The following is a 21,481-nucleotide window of genomic DNA, read 5'->3' as shown; positions in this document are numbered from 1 at the left end:
TTTTATTTTTGACTAGTAACAGTCCTCAGTTCATCTCTATTACCTGTGTTGGAAATGCTTATGGCAGTAACCCATCGCAATGCACCGTGCTCAGCAGGAGAGAGAATGCCTGCTGTGGGACCACTGACCACGGCCTCTCTCTACAGACGTTGCTTACCCTGCTCGGCTCCGAAGCCCCTTGGCCGTACCCCGGTGTACTTGTATTTCATCACTTAAGCCAGAACGCCCTGCGCGACGGCACCTGCCTCTCTTCCCCAGCGGAGAGCAAAGGCTGAAGAAGAGCAAAGGTCGTTCCCCCCGCGGCAGGGCGCGCTCACAGCCGGCAGCGGCCGAGGTGCTGCCGTGAGAACGGACTGGGGCGGGGCCGTGGGGCGGGGCCGTGGGGCAGGGCGGGGCGGGGCAGGGCCGTGGGGCAGGGCGGGGCGGGGCCGGTCCGGTCCGGTCCGGTCCGGTGCGCGGAGCGGGGCAGGGCCGCGGCCCCCGCAGGCCCCGCGCGCTGCTCCTCACAGCCAGCGCGAGCCCCGGTCCGCCGTAACGGCCGCCCCGCGGGCGGGCCTCGCGCACCGCCCCCGCCGGGGAGGGGCGGGGCCGCGTGATAGCGGCCTGTGCCCGCAGCTGCCCGGCAGCGCGGCGGCTCCATTCCCTCTCCATGGCGGCTGGCGGCGGCGGGGCCGAGCGGCCCTACGAGCTGGTCGTGTTCGGGGCCTCGGGCTTCACCGGCCAGTTCGTGGTGGAGGAGGTGGCGCGGGCGGCGGCCGGCGGGGAGCTGCGCGGCGCTCCGCGTTGGGCCGTGGCCGGGCGGAGCCGGGAGAAGCTGCGGGCGGTGCTGGAGCGGGCGGCCGAGAGGCTGGGTACGGGCCGCGGCGGGGGGTCGGGCGGCGCCACGGCCCGGGGGCGGCGGGAACCGCGCGGCCGCCACGTCCCGGCCCCGGACGTCGGGAACCACCCGCGGGCGGGTGTGATGGGAAGGGCTGTGGGGCGGGCCGGGGCGAGCCCCTCGGCTGCGGGGCTGCGCCAGGGAGGCGGCGGCCCGGCCCGGCCCAGCCCGGCGCGGGGAGGGATGCGGTGTCGGTGACGGCGGTCTCCGGTGCGCAGGGAAGGCGGCGCTGGGGGCGGAGGTCGGCGTGCTGCTCTGCGATGTGGGCGACGCGGCCTCGCTGGCCGCCATGGCGAGGCAGACCCGGCTGGTGCTCAACTGCGTGGGCCCGGTGAGTGTGGGGACGCGGGCGGTGCTCCCCCGGCACCGGCCGGGCGCGGCTCCAGGCAGAGCTCGGCCCGGCCTCTGTCCCTCCACCGCCGCGCCCGGGCTGCGGGCGGCCGCGCACCTCGGGGCGGGGAGGGCGGCGACGGCCGCCGGAAACTCGTTATCGGTGAGGAAGCTTGTTATGCTGTTTGGTATCAGCTCTGTTATCAGCGATGAAGTTTGTTATGCTGATCCTTCTCCCCGAAAAAATACAAATACTATCACATCTCTGCCTCACTGAGCAAAACCAGGAGCCACCAAGCGTTTACTTTTCTGGTAGATAAATATGTTGGATAAAGCACGCTGGGGGAGTTGTGGTGTGTGGGTTTTATTTTTGTTATGTGTGGTGTTCTTTCTATAGTATAGATTCTTTGGAGAGCCTGTGGTAGCAGCTTGTGTTGAAAATGGTGCCAACTGCATTGACATCAGTGGAGAACCCCAGGTATGTGACAGTAGACAAATGCTACCTGTGACCAAGGATCCGTTAAAGGAGTGTTTCTTTAGTAGATTTCATGTTTCTGCCAGTGGTTTTGAACACAAACAATTCTGCCACCTCCTGATCTACAATTTTAAGAGGCATTAATTATTTTAAAGTATGTTAATGTGTATTAGTTGTATGGTTTTCTTACTTTTAGCCAAGAGCCTCTCAGGTTCTCTCTGGAAGTCCAAAATTTTTGACTTCTGCTTCAAGCCTCGGTTGTGATTCTACACAGGAATTTTGTGTAGATCACATTTCGTTGCACTGCTATGACGCTTTGATACCACAAACCAGGAGTAATATGCATCTGTCTGAAAGATACTTCAAACCACTCAGAAGTATGTAGGGTGCTGTGGTATGGCACTAAAGCGCTGATGGCTTGTATTGGGTGTGGCCAAATAGGGAGTTCTGCTTCAAGTATTTGTTTTGACTGTGTTGTAGTTTCTGGAAGAAATGTACCTGAAATACAATGAAAAAGCTGCGGAAAAGGGAGTATACATCATTGGAAGCTGTGGCTTTGACACTATACCAGCCGATATGGGAGTACTGTACACCAGAGACAAGCTGAAAGGTGACTTATTTAAGTGTGACCTTATGCTGAGAAAGAAATGTAGGTGATGCTTTCACCTGGTTTGCTGTAGCAGCAATGCTTACATAGCAGCTCTTTTCATCTCTCCTTTTGCCTGCCTTTACCACTGAATCTGGTAGATAAAAATTTAAAAGTAAAACCCATTCCTATGAGGTTGGAGAAAACTGGTCATTAGGGAGAGGAGGGATTCAAGGTCATGTTGCTCCCTGAGAGACCAGAGCCTTCCGTTGTCAGTGGCGGGCTGTTCAGCCGGCATGTGGACATCCCTAGGCAAGCCTTGGCACGCTGCCTCTTGCACCGTGAGTGTCTGGAAGGGAAGAGAGAGTGGGGACAGGAAGGCTGCGGGAAAGGGAAGGTAGATTAGTGGGTAACAAGGTTTCCCAAGTTTTCTTCTACCACCAGCACTGAGAAGCTGTTGTACGAGTGTAAGTAGATAGAGAGTGCCATGCAATGCCACCTTCTTCACGAGCAGCCAGACAGTAATGGAAAAGGGATAAATATATTGGAGGAAAGATGTAAGAAGATTTAATTCTATGCAGATAGTGGTTGATCTTAGTCTCAGATGAGGCCAGTTCGTGCATCAGGTCTGACTTTGAATTGGAAGGGCCAATAAGAGTATCCAAATGTTTTGCTTGCATGGACTGTTAAAACTGCTATGAAGTGGCATTGCTTTACACTGGAGTGTATCATCAGCTTTCAGTTTAAGAAAACTCAGTCTGGATCTGATAGGATGGAGACGAGAGGCATGGAAATGAGTATGTGGTTGTTCACAGGGTTCTAATTTGATGTCTGATACCTGATCTCTTATGTCTTCCTATTTTGACTTGATGGTATTACCACCTGCCTATCCAGTTGTTTGCTCTACTGAAATTTGCCTGTACAAGTACAGTTTTACAATCTCAGAAGGACCTGAGCAAAGCAAAACAAAGTAGAATTTGGAGGAGTTTTTTTTGTTTTGCTGTTCATCACAACTAAGTATTCTTTGCAATACACAAGGTGTGCTAAAATTAAGTGTTTTAGGATATCCTGTGTGTTTCAGGTTTTTTACAGGTTTGGGGTTTTGGGGGGTTTATTTTGTAGTTAAGGACTAAAAAAATCTGTGATTCCATCTCGGTTTTCACAGCCTACATCATCCTTTATTTTGAAACTTGGAGGAAAACAGAATATGTCTTTTAATATTCTTTCCCTTTTTTTAAATTGGTTATTTACATCATCTCATTAACTAGATAAGACAAATGAAAGATTTAATGAGTAAAGATAACGTTAGTGACCTTTATTGAAGTACTTCACATAAGAAATTTGATACTTGCTAACAAAAAGAGCTGTGGGACTTAGTTTATTTTCCTTTGAGATAGAGATGTGACTCTGCCTTTTCAACTAATAATGTCAATGGCCTGCTATTTGAGTCTACCAGAGTGTACTGTGGCTTTGGGAATGAAGGACTGTATATGCCAAGTAATGTTTTCTCCTCCCTTAAAGGTACCTTAACTGCTGTTGAAAGTTTCCTGACGGTGAAATCTGGGCCTGAGGTTAGTTGGTTTACCCCTCCTTGGAAACTTGGAGATATTTGTAATAAAGACACCATAGGCCATTAGAATAACTGTTGTTACATTAATTCAGACCAAGGAACAAGCTGGCAGTTCTTTGGTGATGAAGTCTGAGAACTTTATTCTTTAGGAGCTGCTGAAAGTATCCCAAGCAAACAGCCTTTTGTAAGGTTCATTTGCATAGGCTGTCTGCCTAAAGTTTGTTGTGTTGTTAAGCTGTTTCAAGAAATACTTAGTTGGTGCAGAGATGTGGGAAGGTTTCCTACACAAACCGTAACAGATACATAGTGTGCTGCCAGTAATCCTGGTGTTTGGCTGTTTGATTGTTTTGTTGGGAGGGGTTGTTTCAATCTACTTCAGTGCATGTAATCATAATACATATATGTAATAATGTGCAATATATGTGATAATTCTAAGGTCATTATTAAAGCCATGCAACGATGACCCAAAGCAAGCTGGTGTTGGTGCCCAACAGTGGGACACACTGTGTTTCCTGGCCTGAGCACCCATCTTGACAGATGGGGCCTAAGTCGTAGCCTGTTCTTGGGAACATCTGGAGCAGTGGAGGAAGCCATCTGTTAAAGGACAGGGGACAGTAGTTAATGAGAACTTATAAATCTGTATGTTGGCTGTAAAGATGATTTAAGTATGTAGTATGAGTTACAAGTGTTGGTGAGAAGGTATTTTGGTAATGAGAATTAAATACAATGGGAGGGTTAGAAGATGGATATATAGGTATGTCTCAAAGGATGTGGGACCTGAACGTGACGCAAATTGTATGGAATAAGGGGTGGAGATTGTATTGGGTCTGGCTGAGATGGAGTTAATTCTCCTCATTGCAGCTCTCCTAGTGCTGTGCTTTGTGTTGGCAGCTAGAAAGGTGTTGGTAACACAGCAGTGGTTTGGCTGCTGCTGAGCAGCGCTGGCGCAGCATCATGGCTGTCTCTCTGACATTCCCCCCTCACACTGTAGGCTGGGGCTGGGCAGGACCCTGGGAGGGGACACAGCCAGGACAGCTGACCCGAACTGACCAAAGGGGTGTTCTGTGCCGTGTGTCCTCTGCTCAGCATGGCAAGCTGAGAGAAAGGAGGAGGGGTGGGGGGGCATTCATTATTATGACGTTTGTCTTTCGGAGCAACAGCTGTGCATACTGAAGCCCTGCCTCCCAGGAACATCGCTTGCCGGGAGGCAAAGAGAGTAAATCTTTTTGTTTTGCTTTGCTTCTGTGTTGCAGCCTTGGCTTTTGCTGTATTAAACTGCCTTTATCGTGACCCACAAGAATGTTTTTCCATCATATTTTCTCCTCTCCCTGTCCTACTGAGAAGGGGAGTGACAGAGTGACTTGGTGGGCACCTGGCCTTTGACTGAGGTCAACCCCCCACCTTTCAATATACTTTAATGCATGTAATTGTAATACATACATGTAAGAATGGTAATAGTGTGTAGTCTATGTAATAATTCTAAGGTCATTATTCAAATAATAATGAAACCTTTAGATACAGAATTAATTCCTGTTCCTTGATATGTCACCAGGGTTCTTGTGTACATGATGGGACCTGGAAATCAGCTGTTTATGGCCTTGCGGATCAAGACAACCTGAGGAAGCTTCGGAAAAAGATAGGCTATGCCCCTGTGCCAGTAGTTGGTGCAAAACTTAAAAAAAGGTATAAGAAGCGCAAGATGTGAAATGTGCTGTCTTCTAACAGTTCCACTGCTTATCATATGGATTCTTAACATACTACTAAATTCTAAAAAGATGCATTTAGGTCTTCAATATAATATGAACGCACAGATGCTCATCTAGTAGAATGGAAGAAAGTTCAGCTTTACTGATTTGTTCCTATTTTACTGAAAAAAGAATGTGTCCCAGCATTTACTGGGTCTCAAAGTTAGCTTGTTCCAAGAGACTTGTAGTGACATGTCAAACTTTTAGGTTTGATTCCGATCAGTAGAACAGAAAAAAGAATCAAAATAACATTCTCCTCATGCTTATCAAATTCATCCTTGCTATAGTACATGGAATTTTGGGTTGAGCCAGGGATAAATTTGGAATGGTTTACTTTCAGTGAAGAGAGAGAATGTCATAAAAATGCTTGAGAAAAAGCCAGTATTGGTAGGGCCATTTTGATGAGTCTCTTTCAGTTTGTGAGCATCTGAACTTTTTATTTCTGAGGTGACTTTTTTTTTTCCATTTGCAGAGGATTTCTGTTTTACAATCAGGAATTCAAAGAGTACTCCATTCCATTCATGGGAGCTGATGTTTCTGTTGTAAAACGGTCTCAGCGTTATTTGTACACAGAGTTGCAGGAAACGCCTGTAAGTTACTGTTATTAGTATTCTATGTATTTATTACCATTTTCAATGAATCTTTCCATTAGGTCATCACTGTTCTTGGCACAGATCTGTGTAGCAGGGTTTCTGTAATTAGGTGAATAGTAATAAACTGCAATGTGCTTTTGCTCTGTAAAAGAAGGAGGCTTGTTCTGTTGATCACCTTTGGAAGCTGCTTGACCTGATGTGGCCCAGGTTCTGGGTGCACAAGCATGTTTCCTACTACCTGATACTCTACCTGATGAGCTTGCCTATTGCTGCTAGCATAATTGTTATGAGAGTCTTTTGTAGGGCTCTCTGGCTGTCTGACTTCTGGATGTGTATTTGTAGGGAATGGAAGCCTTGAGTCACAGAAGTATTTGAAAAATAGGCTTCATGGTTTTCAGGAATTATGAATACATTAAGTTCTGTTCCTGTGCAGAGGCTTTTTTTTTTCTTCTTTTTTTTTTTTTTTTTGGTATCAGAGCTTCTAAAAGCGTCATAGCTGCAGTCTGTGTAACTGTAGTCAGGTCAGTATAGTGTAGTAAACATTCTGATAAAGAATTCATGTGCTGCTCATTTGTATCTGGAGACTTCTTTGACACTTGGGTCTCTGGTGTGCTGAGTAAAGGCAGTGTGAAGTGGTGGTGGAAAAGACATGTAGTTTTTGTTTTCCATGGTTTCCTGAGAGGAGACCAGCACCAACAATCTATATAACAGCTGTGCAGAATTGCAGGCATCAGTTAAGAGATGAAGGTGAGACAGTGCTCTAAAAATATACTGGGAAACTACTAATTGGGAAAGACTTGCCATTGCTATTCTAGAATTCTAAAGTAAGGCCTCGGTTTCTTTGAAGCTAGAGCACAAAGAGGAGGAAAGGAAGATCTTGGAAAAGAAGCCTGAAATCAGATACCAAAGCATATCTTCCTTTAAAGTTTTCCACTCTTGTTTACCATGCTTGCTCCCTTGCCATTCTGTAGTTACATTGTCTTCTCATAATGAATGATGAAGTGAAGCATTATTCAGAGAGTTGTTTAGAACTAAGACAATTGTTTAAGGCCCTATTTAAACAGATATCTATTGTATCAGACAATTGCTTCCTAATTTGGGGGTGGATTTATTTTTACAAATGAATTGATGCAAAAATTTTAATGTAAGTTATCACTGAAAATATGTTTCTGCCTCAGGTGCAGTATAGTGCTTATGTGAACATAGGTAGTCTTGGCTCTGCTATCAAGCTGATGTTTGCTGGCTTTTTATTTCTTCTTCTTGTGAAGTTTAGCTTTGGAAGAAAACTTCTGACAAAAGTAAGTGTTCAAAACATAAAAGAATTAAATGTTTGGAGAACTTTTTTTTTTCCTCTCTAGTTTACTGTTGGTCTTCTTTTTTTATCTTCCCCCACCGCCCCACCCCTCTTGTTATATAGTACCCAGAATTTTTCTCTGCTGGACGCTTCTCAAAGAAAGGACCAACCCAGAAACAGGTAGCTGACTGTTTTCCATTGCAATCATTGAATGCATTTATTGTGGTAATGGTGGAATAGTAATCTAGAGTCAACTGCTTAGTCTCAGAGAAATAACTTCTAAATGCACATTGTGTGTGCCTGTTCAGATAGCTTTGAATATTTAAATAATCATGCCTCTGCTATTAGACATCAAAGTGCGTGGAACTTGCATGAGGGAAAAATGGACCATGTTGCTGGGTCTGATGTATTTACATGGATGGCTCGCAGCACTCCATCTGTCAAAGGTGATGACGGAGGGAGACTGAGAAGCAAAAACCCAGGACTGAAAGCACCAAGAGAATAGATGAACTTTAGAACAGTAACAGTTCCAGCAAGGTGGAACTGATTAAAAGTTTAGATGAGAATGTACCTTCTAAGCAATAACTCAGAATAACTGCTCTCATGTTTTGATGGATCATAGTACATGGCATAACAGATACTTGGATTTACTACTTGTGCTTTCCTGGTAGAAGTGAGTTACTGTTTTGGTGACCATGCTTGTCTTGCCCGCCACAGATGGATGGAACCTCTTTCACGATGACTTTTTTTGGTGAGGGTTACAGTGAGGGACAAGATCCCCAGAATGGCAAACCAAATGTAAAGATCTGCACTGAAGTGAAAGGACCAGGTACGCATGTTAGTAGCAGGTGACTGCTTTTTCCTCACATTCCCTACTCTCAAATAGGTTTATGATTCCACTGCTATTCCTTTCACCCTCGAGGAGCACTTGCAATATGGGTAAGGTCAGCAGCCTTTACAGAACATTGCCTCGGATACTAGCATCCATTGTGACCCCCTTTTTGAAATAGCCAAGTCATTTGCCACCTTGTCATTCTCCTTCCTTCTGACTTTCCCATTCTGATTTTTATTTTTGCAGAGTAGAGCAGTTACAGGGAGAGTGCTTTAAGGATAGTTTTCAGTTGTTGCGGCCCAGATTTATTACCCTTGTGTATTTCCAGTCTGCTGTGAGTGAACTTAAGCAAATCTGGCATGGTATCATTTCTAGCTGTAACATACCTGTCTTCAGGTGATTCTTTTGAGGGGAGATGACACCTGAAGTAAAGTTTGGAGACAGCAAGAATGTATATTCAGAAAGGATTTAGTGAAGCATAGCTTCTTTAAAGAACTCAAGATGTAGCCCAATGCAGCAGTCGTGCAGCAAAAGTCTGAATTTAAGTTCAGGATGGGGAAAGCTCTTGCTGTAGTGGAGAGCCGTCTGTCACTGTGAGGTGATCACTCATGGTGGTTGTGTGGTTAGAGGCCTGTATTTGAAGCAGTATTTGTCCAGATTAGATCTTGAGGGCTTTGCCAGCTGCTTGGGATGATTACCAGGTAAAAAAGCTGTTCTTAAACAAGGAAGGCTGTTTCATTGCCAAAGAGATTATTCTTCAGCATGCTGTAGGTAAGAGCAACATTATGTTTTACATTTCGACACACCGTACATTGTTTGGTTTTTTTTTTTCTTTTGTCAGAGCCTGGCTATGTTGCTACACCAATTGCGATGGTTCAAGCAGCTGTAGCTCTTCTGGAAGATGCAGCTTGTCTGCCTAAACAGTAAGTACTCTCTTGTGCAGGACAGCATGATCTCCCTTAAAGCTGCTCTGTGTATATGTTTCTCTTTGAAAATACAGATCTCATAACCCTGTGGGTTTCTGTGGTGTTCGTCACTTCACTACAAGCTGCATTAAAGCTACTTACTCTTCATCTGCCTTTCAGTTTGAAAGGATGTGTAGCCATAGGTTTTTTGTAATGCTTTTGCAGCATCTATTGCATCAGTGTCTGTATTTTCAGTTAATGGAATGGTTTCTGTTGAGTTTGCCGGATGATGTGACAGGTGAGCCTGCCCGATGAAAATGGGGCTTCCTGGCCACTGAAAGGTAGCGGCCACTGATTTCCTTTTTCAGTGCCCTTGTTCTCAGGGCTTCATGGTACTTGGGGCCCTCAGCTGATGAGGGCTGATAGTGGCTACTGATCAGATTTGGCTGGGTATAAATGGAGTCTTCTGGGGAACCATTTTGAGCTAGTGCCCCTGGAGTGGTGTGCTGCAGTTGAGGACTGTCCCCTTGGGTCGGGACGCTGCCCAAGGAAACTCGTCGAGGTTCCTATTGGTTGGGACACTGCCTTAAGAAATTCCTCGAGGCTGAGAGCCCTCATTTTTTTTAGGTGAGTGACTGAGCATTTTGGGTTGTCATTAAACCCAAGGAAGTTGTGTGGTGATAGTTTTGTTCTCCTCTCATGGACATTTGAACCTGCCACTTGTATCTTTGCAGAGTGCTAGTTAATTGCATTGAAAATAAATTTTATTTTGGTTCTTATTTGCTTATTTGAGAGCTTCCACAACAGATGCAGAAATGAAGCTGCGACTATAACCAGCTTACCAAATTCCTCATATGCTCTCATGTGGGACAGAGTGGCTTTTTCTTTCTTAGGCAGGGAAGTACACCTTTTACTTCAAAAAAAGGTGTCACTCAGTCACTGTAGCACTTATGTTTTTCTCTTTCAATTTTCATTAACAGGGGTGGTGTATATTCTCCAGGAGCTGCCTTCTCCAAAACAAAACTGATTGATCGCCTCAACAAATGTGGTGTTGAGTTCTCTGTCATTAGCAAGCCTGAAGTCTGAAGTCAAAACATAACTGTGTGAACTAACACCTTTCCTGGGTCTAACTCTAATAAAACTCCTTTGGCTGTAAAAGCCTAATCATAAAATAGTTCCACTGTGCTATTGTTTACAGCAAAAACAAGAAAAATTGAGTTAAAAGTTGTACTACTATTTGTTATAGTGAGCCAAAGCTGTAAAGGACCGTAAAGAGTTTTAATAGACAAGCATATTAAAGTGGTGACTTAGTGGGTACTAGTTCTAGGATTTTGATTGATCTCTTTCATCTGAGTTACTACTTAATGTAACCACTATAGCATCTGCTTCACAATTAACCACAGCCTTCTTGCTTTGCCCCATCCCCCCACAGCTACAGAAAGCAGGCAGGCCCTGGGTAATGGGTGCCTGAGGGGATGAAACTACCAGTGAGGGCTTGTACCTGCTTGGGATGGGTACTGTTACTTGGTGGCATTCTTACTTTCAAAGCCTTAGTGCCCCTAGAGAAATAAAAAGACTAGTTTAAGGAATAGTTTTGTCTTTTTTTTTTTCCCTGGGTTCTAATAAAGGTCAGCTGACTCTACTGGTGTCTTGAGGTATGTTGACTGGCATTCTTACCTGTGCTAAAAACGGTGAGAAGAAAAAGTGCAAAGATGACCTTTTTGTTTTTTTTACATTTCAATGCAGTGTACATTGTTGGTGTTTTTTTGTCAGAGCCTGGCTCTGTTGCTATACCAATTGCAATGGTTTAAGCAGCTGTATTTCTTCTGGAAGAGGCTTTTTTGTTGTATCAGTAGAGCTTTTAAGAGCTCTGAAAATTACTCTGAGATATAAAAAGTTCTCCATCTCAGCTGCATCACATTCACCATCTCCAATATCAGACAAATCACATGCAAACTGTTGCTCTAGAGTCTTGTAGCTGTATTGAAGGCTGCCTGATGGATGTAGTTCACTATACAGTGGTGTTTCAGGTGCTGCTTCTGAGGTTTGTGCATACCCAACTATATGCATACCATACTAACAGCTTAAATTAGGAATCAAGATTTGCAACTGAGTTTGAGAACACTTACATGTTAATAATGGGAGATAAACAACCTGACCAATCTATGACTGTGTTACTAGCTAAAACTGCTTTTAGTTGATTCTTTGAATAAAATCATACCTGGCCTGTGTCACTGTTGGATCCTGCTGAGACAAGCATACTCTTCTCATCCTTTAGGAAACCACTATGAGACCAATAGGCTGGATCAATCGTATGGGTTTTCCCGTGCCCTGGATTCTGAGGGTCACAGATGCTTGTGCTGTTGGTGTTCATAGAAATCACACATTACTTTCCTGCATCCTTCTGTGTATTGAAGTTACAGTTGTAGTATCAAAAGGCAAGCAATCAGTCATTCACTAATCATTCATGTTTTAGTCTGCATTTAAAACAAGTTCAACAGCAAGACATGCCACACCACTGACTGCTGTGGTATAAGCCTGCTCTTGAACCGTGCCAGGTGATACACAGCCAAGGAGGAAGTGACCTGAACAGACAGACACATCAGAAACTGTGTTTTTCCCTCTCCCTCACATACTGGTCATCCACACAGCACAGTGCTTTGGAAAATGCATTTTATTTTAGGAACAGTTTTAATTCAAAAGGAACCACAGTACATTTATCTCCAAGCATATCAAAGAGACTCATTATCTGGACTACTTTGGTGAAAAAAGCATTCCTGGAATGGAAACCTGCAAGTTTTGCACAGAAGACAAAAGTACCAGCAAAATAAGAAACACATGCTACCTTCTTGAAAGTCTACTATTTCATAGTATTTCCAGATTGGCCTAGACTGATAGGCAATGCTTGTAACCTAACAGCTCATGAGAAACTATGGATTGGCTTCTGCCTGCAGCTTGTTTTTTCCCCACCAGAAGTCAACAACTGAGCTATTTATGATTAGTTACATGGGAACCAATGAAATTTATTGCGCTGACAACCCTGAGAGTAGTCTTCCATGAGAGGAAGTTCTGATGGGGGATTAAATTAGTTATCTGCAGCTGTATTTGCACACTGGGTATGTACAAATATTAAGGCAAATAAACTAAGTCAATGTGAATCAGTTAATGCTTTAAGCACCAAGTGGCTATCAAAAGTAAAATAGATTTTACTCTCCTTCACATTATAACCTGGAATGAATACTTTTCATCAGCCTTGGCTTCTAAACAGTTGAAGAAAAAAAAAGTCTTATGAATGTGTCAACTGTCTGAGGTAACTCAGGGAACCATTTCTAATGAAACATTTCTTTCCTTGACAAACCCCCTAACACCAGCCCTTAATCTTACTAATGTTCACTCTCCCTTCACTAATATCTCCTACTCTGTGTTTCCTGGAAATAAAATCTGTCATTACACCTGTTTTTATTCTTTCTGAAAGGTGAGACTCTGCTATCCCAACACAGTCAACCTTTCAGTGGAATGTTCTCTGGAGTTACGGCCCCAAAGGTACAGAGGCACAGTTTAGCTTCAGCTTTTAGCCATCTGACATCAGATCAAAGCAGATGCATCAAAGCACTTGATAAATTCTAGCTTTTCTTTAGGGGGAGAAAACCACACACCCCTCAAGCAATTAAACTTCAGAGTTGCTCTCTTTAGCTCCTTGGAAATTCTCATCTTAATCACAATTGCTGCTCTATGCCCCTACAGTCTTCTGCATTCATCCACCACAATGATACATCACCCCATTTCTTTCACAGGCCCCTCCTGCCCTCCTCTGGCACCATGAATATTATCGTCCTCAGATACACGTGCAAACACCTGCAGTTCTCTGTTGAGACTCCTAGCCTGCTGAGCCACTCAACCCCAAGACATTTTAATCTTTGAAAAGGCAGTCCCCTTCCCAATTCATCCTCACTGTTAAGCACTGTCCCTGCACTAATCTTTTCCACTGTATCCTTCACATACTTGTAGCAAGCCTACACAAAAACCGCCCAAGTAAAATCTATTTTCTCCACTTTGTTATACACCCATCCTTGAGTTGCCATCTTGATTCTGTTAGCTAGTTGCTTTTCCTTTTCTCAGTCTAAATAAAAATTCCTAGCACTTGGTTTTTCTGCCATTTACTTCTACGTCCTTCACCTTTCTGAAATCCCATTCCTTGTTACATGTTATGCTTACACTGCTATTCTTTTCAAACTGCCCCCTCAGGAATATGGTCAGCAACCAAGAACTGTGCACTGAATCTAACTAACTGAAAAAAAATGGAGGAAAACAATTTAACATTTAATTCAATTAAAACTCCTTTAAAGTAAAAAATTACTAGACCATTACAAACCTTTGTTTTGAATCTCATGCCAATTTTCTTGTTATTACTATTGCTATTTTTTCCTCCAAAGCACTGCTAAATGACGATAATTCAGCTGAGCTGGTTATAAAATAGAGGCTAAAAAATTACCACAAATTATTAATAAAACTAGGTAGTAGTATGTTTTCATTTGTTCCAATTGATTTTCATACAAAAAATATACTGTAAATAAAAACGACAGAAACATGTTAAAACCCTATCAAGCAATCTTCACTGGCATTTCATCAGACAATTCTCTTTGATCAGGAATCAAAGCATTTTATACTCTTGTACGCTATGCAAAACCTATGTTCACATCTGACGTGTTTTCTGTTCCAGTTTTGAAAGTTCAATCTTCTACCCCAATTTCTGAGCTATTCACTGCATTTCTGTACAATGTGAATTTAAAAAAAATATTGCTAGAATTCCCTCTCCTTTCCTCTTTGACCATATTTATATTGTAGTTCAAGTACAAATATTCAGAGTAAATAATTACTAACCTGACTGAAAGGTCTCACTCAAACTGCCACTTTCACACTGTCAGCATTTGGCATTTAAGCGTTCATTCAGACATGAATACTCCCAAGGAGAAAAATATCAAAGTGCATGCAACTGCTTCTCTAGAATGATCTGTTCTGAGATAGAAAAATCATAGCTCCAGAAGAAACTTCTTTTACAAGCTTAGTCTGTTATTAATACATTCATCTACTATGTACAAGGTATTAGTTAACCAATAAATTATTTCTTAGAGTAACTGTAGTAGTTTTTACTAATTGAAAAGTTTAATGTCAGATTTAACGATTCTGTAGTCTTCAAAAGTTGCATCCATATATAAATTAACATACATAAAAATAATCCATTGTCTAAAAGACTGCACATCAAAATAGTACTTCCATGTCTGCCTTTAAAAGAATAGTTTTTTGAATTTATTTTTATAAATTGAAGCTTTATAGGGACATTTACTCCATAACCCAAGATTATTAATGACATTATTCAAAAATATGGTTTGTAACTAAGATTTCTGTACATTTTGGTACCTTTTTCAGACTATTATGTTAGTTTTACCATCAGGTTTTCATTCAGTGCTGTGATATGCAGGCTTCAAATATTGCAAAATATGTTTACAGACAGTAATTCTTTCAATTATAGTAGCATTCCTATTAACCTTATGAAAATAATTTTGGCTCAAATTCCAAAGTTATGTGGGTAATATCCCTTTAAATTTGATATGCTGTTGTAAGCATCACACCCTCTATACAATTAATTTTTTGCTGACAAAAATTGTAAAAAATAGTGAAACATCTGAGATGTGATCTAGTTTTATGAACTAAAGAGCAGCTTTCCCAAAATTTAAGACAAATACAAAATATTGCACAGCTTAAAATACAACTGTTTACATTCTGACTTCAATACAGTACAACTTAACCGTGAACGTAAGGAATTGCCAGTTTGCATTGAGAGCCCAATTATCTATGCCAGAAGATCAAACATAACTTATAAAATTTAAACTAGTATGTTTTAAATGTTTACTTGTTATAGGAATTCTAAACAAACTTTTAAAAAGCTTAAAAAAAGCTTTTGGCCTCACTTTTGAGGGTCAGTAACTCTGCAAACCAACATTAAAATTTCTGAACAATACAGGCCATTGAACCCACTATTCCCTCAAAAAGTTATCAGACAGTAAGCATCTTGTGAAGCATACATTTTTATTTAACATTCCTAAAATAAGCTGTATTTACATATTATATAAATGTATGAAGTCTTAATATAAAATAGAAAACTGCATTGACTGAGGAAATCACACTCCATATGGAGTTACTTATTGAAGACCATTTGTTTATGAAATTTTACAATAATTTATATAAATTATCTCTTCCAAATTAGATTTTTTTTTTCTTTTTACTAATCCACACAATTTTGATGACTTTACAAACAGTGGTGTACATTATAAACTTAAAAAACAGTTACAGAATCTTCCGGCGCACAACTGGCTTTGGAAAATTAGACAGTCTTTTTTTGTTCTTTCGTAGAGTCTTCTCTGCCGCGTCTGTGGTTTCTTTCTGTTTGCTTTTTGTTCCATCCACTGGACTTCCAAAAGGAGAGATGAATTTTATTTCCACTGGTGGAGGTGACCAAGAACCTTCTTTTCTTGTGGTTCTGAAAGGAGAGAGAAGTATCCAATTGATGATTTTATTACTAACGGTATTTAGTAGAGGAAAAACACCCCGTGGAATTACAAAATCAATGCCAATTAATTATTTATGGGCTTCTTTGTAGATAGGATCAAGACAGAAAAGGTACATAAATAAGCTTCCTTTTGCTTTCATTCCTTACCAAACCATCCCAAGCATTCTCAGTCACTGTTCATTTGAGCTTTTAGAACCCCCCACTTCAGCTTTTAAGAGGCAAATGTCCTCAGTTTTCCCCAAGGAACCAGAAAACATGTCCAGAAACAAGTTCTCTTGTCCAACCCCCTCTTGCCTTGTATGGGGAACTAAAGACCACAAGAGTGTGGTTTCTTAAGGTAGCATAAGACCGTGTAAGAGCACGCCATGATTGCAAAAAAGTAGTGTCCACCTGCCCTTTTCTATTGCTCCCTTTTCTATTTCCATTAGAAAAGTAAAATGTTAACTGGAGAAAGAGGTGCCTAGTACAGCAGCAAGCTGGACGGGCTATAAAGTCAGAACAGAACTGCACAGCCAAGTGAGGAAGTTACATGGCCACCACAATGTAGGAATGCAAATAATTGTTCAAAACGAATTTCATACTTGCTTGCTTTCTTCATTTTTGGTTTTGCAGTTCTACCCCTCTTCAATTTTTGCTTTCCCACAGACTCTATGGATTTGGTATCCTCTTCCTCTTTAGTTGGAAGCTCCTAGTGTTAAGGCAACAAATATGTTACTCATGCACGAGTTCTTACACTTCTACAGAATACAAATGAATGTTTCTTTCATGAAGAAGTCATGCCAAAGTTATTTCCAAAATCATTACAGTTTCTCTCTGCAAAAACAAACCTTCCATCTCAAATTATTGTACCATCCTAAAAGCTCAGATTCTGAAATTAACAGGTAACACACTAAGTAAGTTTAAAGAAAGCCACTGCGCTTTTTGTTAAAGGCAAAGCATTACTTACTAATTCTTGACTTACATAGATTCAGAATTGATTCTTGTAGCTAGTTTTCATGAAGGAAAAAAAATTGCTTAGATGATTAATTTAAAGCTCTCTTTTTAGATATACTTTCAAGGAAAAAGGCAAGGCATTGCAAAGTATGATTTGAAAAAGTGGTACAGAGCACAAATCGGGAACGTGAGACAACTAGAGCTTTTACTTACCGGTTCTTTCACAATTCGGGAAATGCTAGATACATTTTTTCTCCTTGACCTCAAAAGAGGGGGTGAAAAGACAAATTGAGAAGACAAGTCCGGGTCTAAATCCTTAAGCTGCACAGGATGGTCTGCTTTCCCAGCTAAAATGACAATGCATTGTTAACATGCAATTAACATTATAAAGGATAGTGAAGTTAAATTACAGCTGATAATCAAGAGCACAATAGCTTCCTGAAATAAAAGGTCCAATTAGGTTTATAAACACTCAGTGTAGAGGCAGTTTTCCCCCTATTAACTGCCTCCTGGGATCCATTTTTTTTTAAAGTAAATTGTGAAACAAAAAATAAGCCAGTGTAGTGATTTTACCTGCACTTACATAACCAAATATATAATGCTCAAGAGGCATCGACTGTCCTTACACATCTCAAAATTATTTTTTTTTATCACGTACGCTAATAAAAAGGACCCTATGCACAGTAACTTTCCTAACAAAGTATATGCCCACTAACAACAATCACATAATTAAAGAGCTGTATAGTTTGTAGCTCATTTTAGGTTAAAAACTGAACAGAATTTGGAAGCATGTCTCCTTTATTTCTCCATTGGAGGGAAGGGATGGCAATCATATGAACAGATACCCTTCAAGTTTTCAAAACTGATAGAAAATAACCTCCTAACAAGAATTCAGCTTAAATTTCATTTCATTCTACTCAGATAAGCCTCCTCATCTGTTTCCTCCACAACTAGCCACACAGTCATGTAGAGTTCAAAAAAAAGATGAATTGCCTCTTTCAAACTTTTTATTTTGCATGGTTACATTCTTTACAATACTTTAAGCCACCCTCACAGTCAGTGGTTTACAAAACAGCAATATGCCCTATTTTTATGTAAACATAGTGCACCTACCTTTACATTTCTTTTTCAGCTTTGTGAGAGGAGGAGAGAAAAGGAAGGATTCATTTTCCTCAACAGACAGTTTCTGATGCATGGCAGTTTTGCCGGATCTGGTTCTTGTAATACGATCTGTTAAAGTTCTTGATGTTTGATCACGCCCTGATGGGTTTATGTCTTCAAGCAGCAAAGGGCTGCCATCAGGTCCTTGGGGGAAGGCCTCCTCCCCTATGCCTTCCTCCACTATTGATCGCCTCTTTCTGCCCCGACGGCCTTTCCTTACTGTAGTCCTGGGTGTGGTCGATTCCTCATTTGGCTGTGCAGGTGTTTGCTCATGAGTGTTTTTTTCTGGTTTAGCAGGTGGAACTCTTCTTGTTCTTCTCCTAGGAGTATCAAGGATTTCTACTTTCCCACCTGAACATGTGTCTTCCTGAGTAGAGATAGATTCTGTGTTTGCCAAGAGATTTTGTGCCCCCTTCCTAGCACTTCTTCTAGGAGTGACAGGAAGTTTAAATTCTGTTCGAGGAAGCAATGATCTAGACAGATCAAGGTCAGAATTTTCTGAAGCTTCGGATGAACTCATCTTTCTTCTTCTCCCTCTTTTAGTTGGCACAGGTAAGAGGAGTTGGTCACTGGGCTGCCCCTCTTGATCCTTGACAATATTTTCAGTAAATTGTAAATTAATATGTTTCATTTTTCTTGCGCTTCTGCTGGGACTGACTGCCGTTTTAATCTTCTGACCGGTGGCACTCAGGCCAGTTTCTTGATCTCCTGCTGAACGTTTTCTTCCTCTAGTCCTTTTGGAAGTAGCAGAAGCAATAATGCTACCTTCAGCACGAGAAGTTTCCTCATTAGTCTCTTCCAAGAGTTCCAGTGCAGCTTCCTTTGCTCTCCTTAATCCTCTTCTTGGAGTAACGGCTATGGACTGTGTACTGACAGACAATGTTTGTCCATCAGAATGGCTGCTTTCTACTTTTTCTAAATGAGTCAGTTTCGGTTTCCTACCTCTCCTAGGAGTAACAGGCATCACAGGTATTTGCTCATCTTGAGTACTTCCTTCTGTTTGAAGACCAGAAGCCTCAGACACTTCTTTTGCTCGCCTGGTACTTCTCCTAGGAGACAGTCCAAACAGAACTGGTTTTTCTGTCTGCAGCAGTTGCTGAGTGCCTGCCGATGGAATACTTAGACTTCTACTCAGTTGTCCCCTTGCACGTGTTCTAGGAGTGATGACTTGGTGTACGCTGGTTTCATCTTCCACTCCTTCTGGCACAGTTGTTAAGGGAGCTTTTGCCTTCTGGAATCTAGTGACCTTTTTACCTATGGTTTCAGTAATAGATTGTTCTACAACTTCAGATGTAAATTCTTTACTTCTTGTGTCTTTGATTACATCCAGTAAGTTCTCAGCAATAGCTACCTTAATGGGTTCAGGCACATAGGGGAGAGACTCTGCAATATTTTGAGATTCCTGATCACTAGTTACAGTGGACACCGAGTTTGTAACATGCTCTTGATTTTCAGTATTTCCTAAACTGTTCACAGGTTTTTCCTCTGTTGTTGTGCCAGCCGGTTTAGAAGTATCTACTAATGTAGGGTCTCCCATCTCTGCTTCTCCTTCTTCTCCTTCCAAGACTAAAGTAAAATTACTTTGAGGTATAAAAAGCTCTCCATCTCCCTCAGCTGCATCACATTCGCCATCTTTATTATCAGGCAAATCACATGCAAACTGTTGCTCTAGAGCCTCATAGCTGTATTGAAGACTGCCTGATGGACGTAGTTCACTATACGGTGACATTTCAGTTGCTTCTTCTGAGGTTTGTGCCTTAACTGCACTATCTTCAATAACCTAAAGTTAAAAAATGTCTGTTAGTGCATTATTCATTACCAAACAGACTAACTTCAAGCTGAGCTAGGTGAAACTGAGGACAGTGAAATGCTGCTTTCCCTTTCAGGTCACCACCAAATGTAAAGTGAGAAACATACTATGTACTCTCTACTACAGATCACAGTTTATGTGTTTAAAGGAGCAGAGAACAGAGTATCCTGTCTATGCAATCACATACTCCATTTCTGATACTTCTGCTCCTGACTAATGATTTGCCACCACCCATGAACAAAGCAAGCAGTTTTACAATACAAGCTGTATACACAACTGGCAGTAATCATCACATTGCAGTACTTTCTGGACTGACTACAAACACACACAGAGTGACCGACCCTGCATCGAACAGGGCAAAATACAATTATGTCCCCCAAGTTTAACGTTTCAGTCGTGATAGTTGTGACTGCAACACTTAGTCAAACTGGCCAGGTATCACATCCAACATCTCAACACCACACTTTAAGGAATCACTTGGATGGCATGAAACAACACATACATCCTAAATACCTCCATCTCATGATTTGTAATTCTCTGTACTGAGCCATTATTCTTTCCTTTGAGATCCACATGAGATACTCAGGCTTTCATGTGGAGAACAAAAGTAGTATCTGTTACATATCTCAAGTGACTCAGATGGTCAGGATAATTTAATCAATGTGTAAAGACCTTTACCCAACCCTCTAAGTTGTAGTGCTAGCCAATGATTGCAGAGGAAAGAAGGCACTCAACACGAGTCTACATAGAATCTGCTTTTTTTACAGAATCACAGAATCATCTAGGTTGGAAAAGACCTTAAAGATCATCTAGTCCAACCATTAAGCTAACACTGACCATTCCCAACACCATATCCCTCAGCGCTATGTCGACCCTACTCTTAAACACCTCCAGGGATGGGGACTCCACCACTGCCCTGGGCAGCCCATTCCAACACCTAACAACCCGTTCTGTAAAGAAATGTTTCCTAATATCCAGTCTAAACCTTCCCTGATGCAACTTGAGGCCATTACCTCTTGTCCTATCCCTTGTTACTTGGTTAAAGAGACTCATCCCCAGCTCTCTGCAACCTCCTTTCAGGTAGTTGTAGAGGGCGATGAGGTCTCCCCTCAGCCTCCTCTTCTCCAGACTAAACAACCCCAGTTCCCTCAGCCGCTCCTCCTATGACCTGTGCTCCAGACCCTTCACCAGCTTCGTTGCCCTTCTCTGGACTCGCTCGAGTAATTCAATGTCCTTTTTGTAGTGAGGGGCCCAAAACTGAACACAGTAATCTAGGTGCAGCCTCACCAGTGCCGAGTACAGGGGTGAGATCACTTCCCTGTCCCTGCTGGCCACGCTATTTCTGATACAAGCCAGGATGCCATTGGCCTTCTTGGCCACCTGGGCACACTGCTGGCTCATGTTCAGCCAGCTGTCAATCAACACCCCCAGGTCCCTCTCTGACTGGCAGCTCTCCAGCCACTCCTCCCCAAGCCTGTAGCGCTGGTGGGGGTTGTTGTGGCTCAAGTGCAGCACCCGGCATTTGGCCTTATAGAAACTCATGCACTTGGCCTTAGCCCATCGCTCCAGTCTGTCCAGATCTCTCTGCAGAGCCTCCCTACCCTCAAGCAGATCAACACTCCCACCCAGCTTGGTGTCTTCTGCAAACCTACTGAGGGTGGACTCGATCCCCTTGTCCAGATCATCATCATTACCTTGACTAAAGTCACGGTAAACAACATCCACAGCCCTTCCCTCATCCAATAAGCAGGTCACCCTGTTGTAGATCAGGTTTGTCAAGTCTCCTGCTTTGTCAAAAGTTG

General features: G+C 42.3%; 2 protein-coding genes across 5 annotated transcripts in view; one reads left to right on the top strand and one right to left on the bottom strand.

Annotated features, from left to right (window-relative positions):
* The first annotated feature begins 524 nt into the window (after positions 1–524).
* SCCPDH (saccharopine dehydrogenase (putative)) lies at positions 525–10,849 on the top strand. Of its 2 annotated transcripts, none has more exons than XM_074818320.1 (12): positions 525–851; positions 1,096–1,208; positions 1,605–1,685; positions 2,163–2,292; positions 3,790–3,839; positions 5,391–5,521; positions 6,056–6,173; positions 7,355–7,474; positions 7,594–7,650; positions 8,188–8,299; positions 9,144–9,225; positions 10,188–10,849. In XM_074818320.1, the coding sequence occupies exons 1-12, from the start codon at positions 650–652 to the stop codon at positions 10,291–10,293; spliced, it is 1,302 nt and encodes a 433-aa protein (XP_074674421.1). In that variant the 5' UTR covers positions 525–649; the 3' UTR covers positions 10,294–10,849. The 2 variants fall into 2 exon arrangements, with proteins under 2 accessions (XP_074674421.1, XP_074674422.1); XM_074818321.1 differs by having other exon boundaries at positions 566–851; positions 1,610–1,685.
* Positions 10,850–14,348: 3,499 nt separating this feature from the next.
* The window catches only part of AHCTF1 (AT-hook containing transcription factor 1), a 50,306-nt gene continuing 43,173 nt past the window's right edge, over positions 14,349–21,481 (bottom strand). For all 3 annotated transcript variants that reach the window (XM_074818318.1, XM_074818317.1, XM_074818319.1), the window contains exons 33-36: positions 17,822–19,649; positions 16,922–17,055; positions 16,357–16,463; positions 14,349–15,745 (exon numbers count right to left, since the gene is read on the bottom strand). In XM_074818318.1, coding sequence (XP_074674419.1) covers positions 15,553–15,745; positions 16,357–16,463; positions 16,922–17,055; positions 17,822–19,649 — 2,262 coding nt within the window. In that variant the 3' untranslated portion in view covers positions 14,349–15,552. The remainder of the gene's footprint in view (positions 15,746–16,356; positions 16,464–16,921; positions 17,056–17,821; positions 19,650–21,481) is intronic.

The sequence above is a fragment of the Strix aluco genome, chromosome 3 (assembly GCF_031877795.1).
Source record: "Strix aluco isolate bStrAlu1 chromosome 3, bStrAlu1.hap1, whole genome shotgun sequence".
Classification (NCBI taxonomy): Eukaryota; Metazoa; Chordata; class Aves; order Strigiformes; family Strigidae; genus Strix; species Strix aluco.
Note: the sequence above shows the minus strand (reverse complement) of the source record. Positions and strands in the feature narration are given on the sequence as shown.

What these genes read in the sequence shown, in the direction of transcription:
- SCCPDH (XM_074818320.1), top strand. Translation starts at nt 650, where the DNA reads ATGGCGGCTGGCGGCGGCGGGGCCGAGCGGCCCTACGAGCTGGTCGTG. An exon ending in CGGTGAAATCTGGGCCTGAG is followed by an intron (nt 3,840 to 5,390) that starts GTTAGTTGGTTT and finishes ATATGTCACCAG; the next exon opens with GGTTCTTGTGTACATGATGG. An exon ending in CACTGAAGTGAAAGGACCAG is followed by an intron (nt 8,300 to 9,143) that starts GTACGCATGTTA and finishes TTCTTTTGTCAG; the next exon opens with AGCCTGGCTATGTTGCTACA.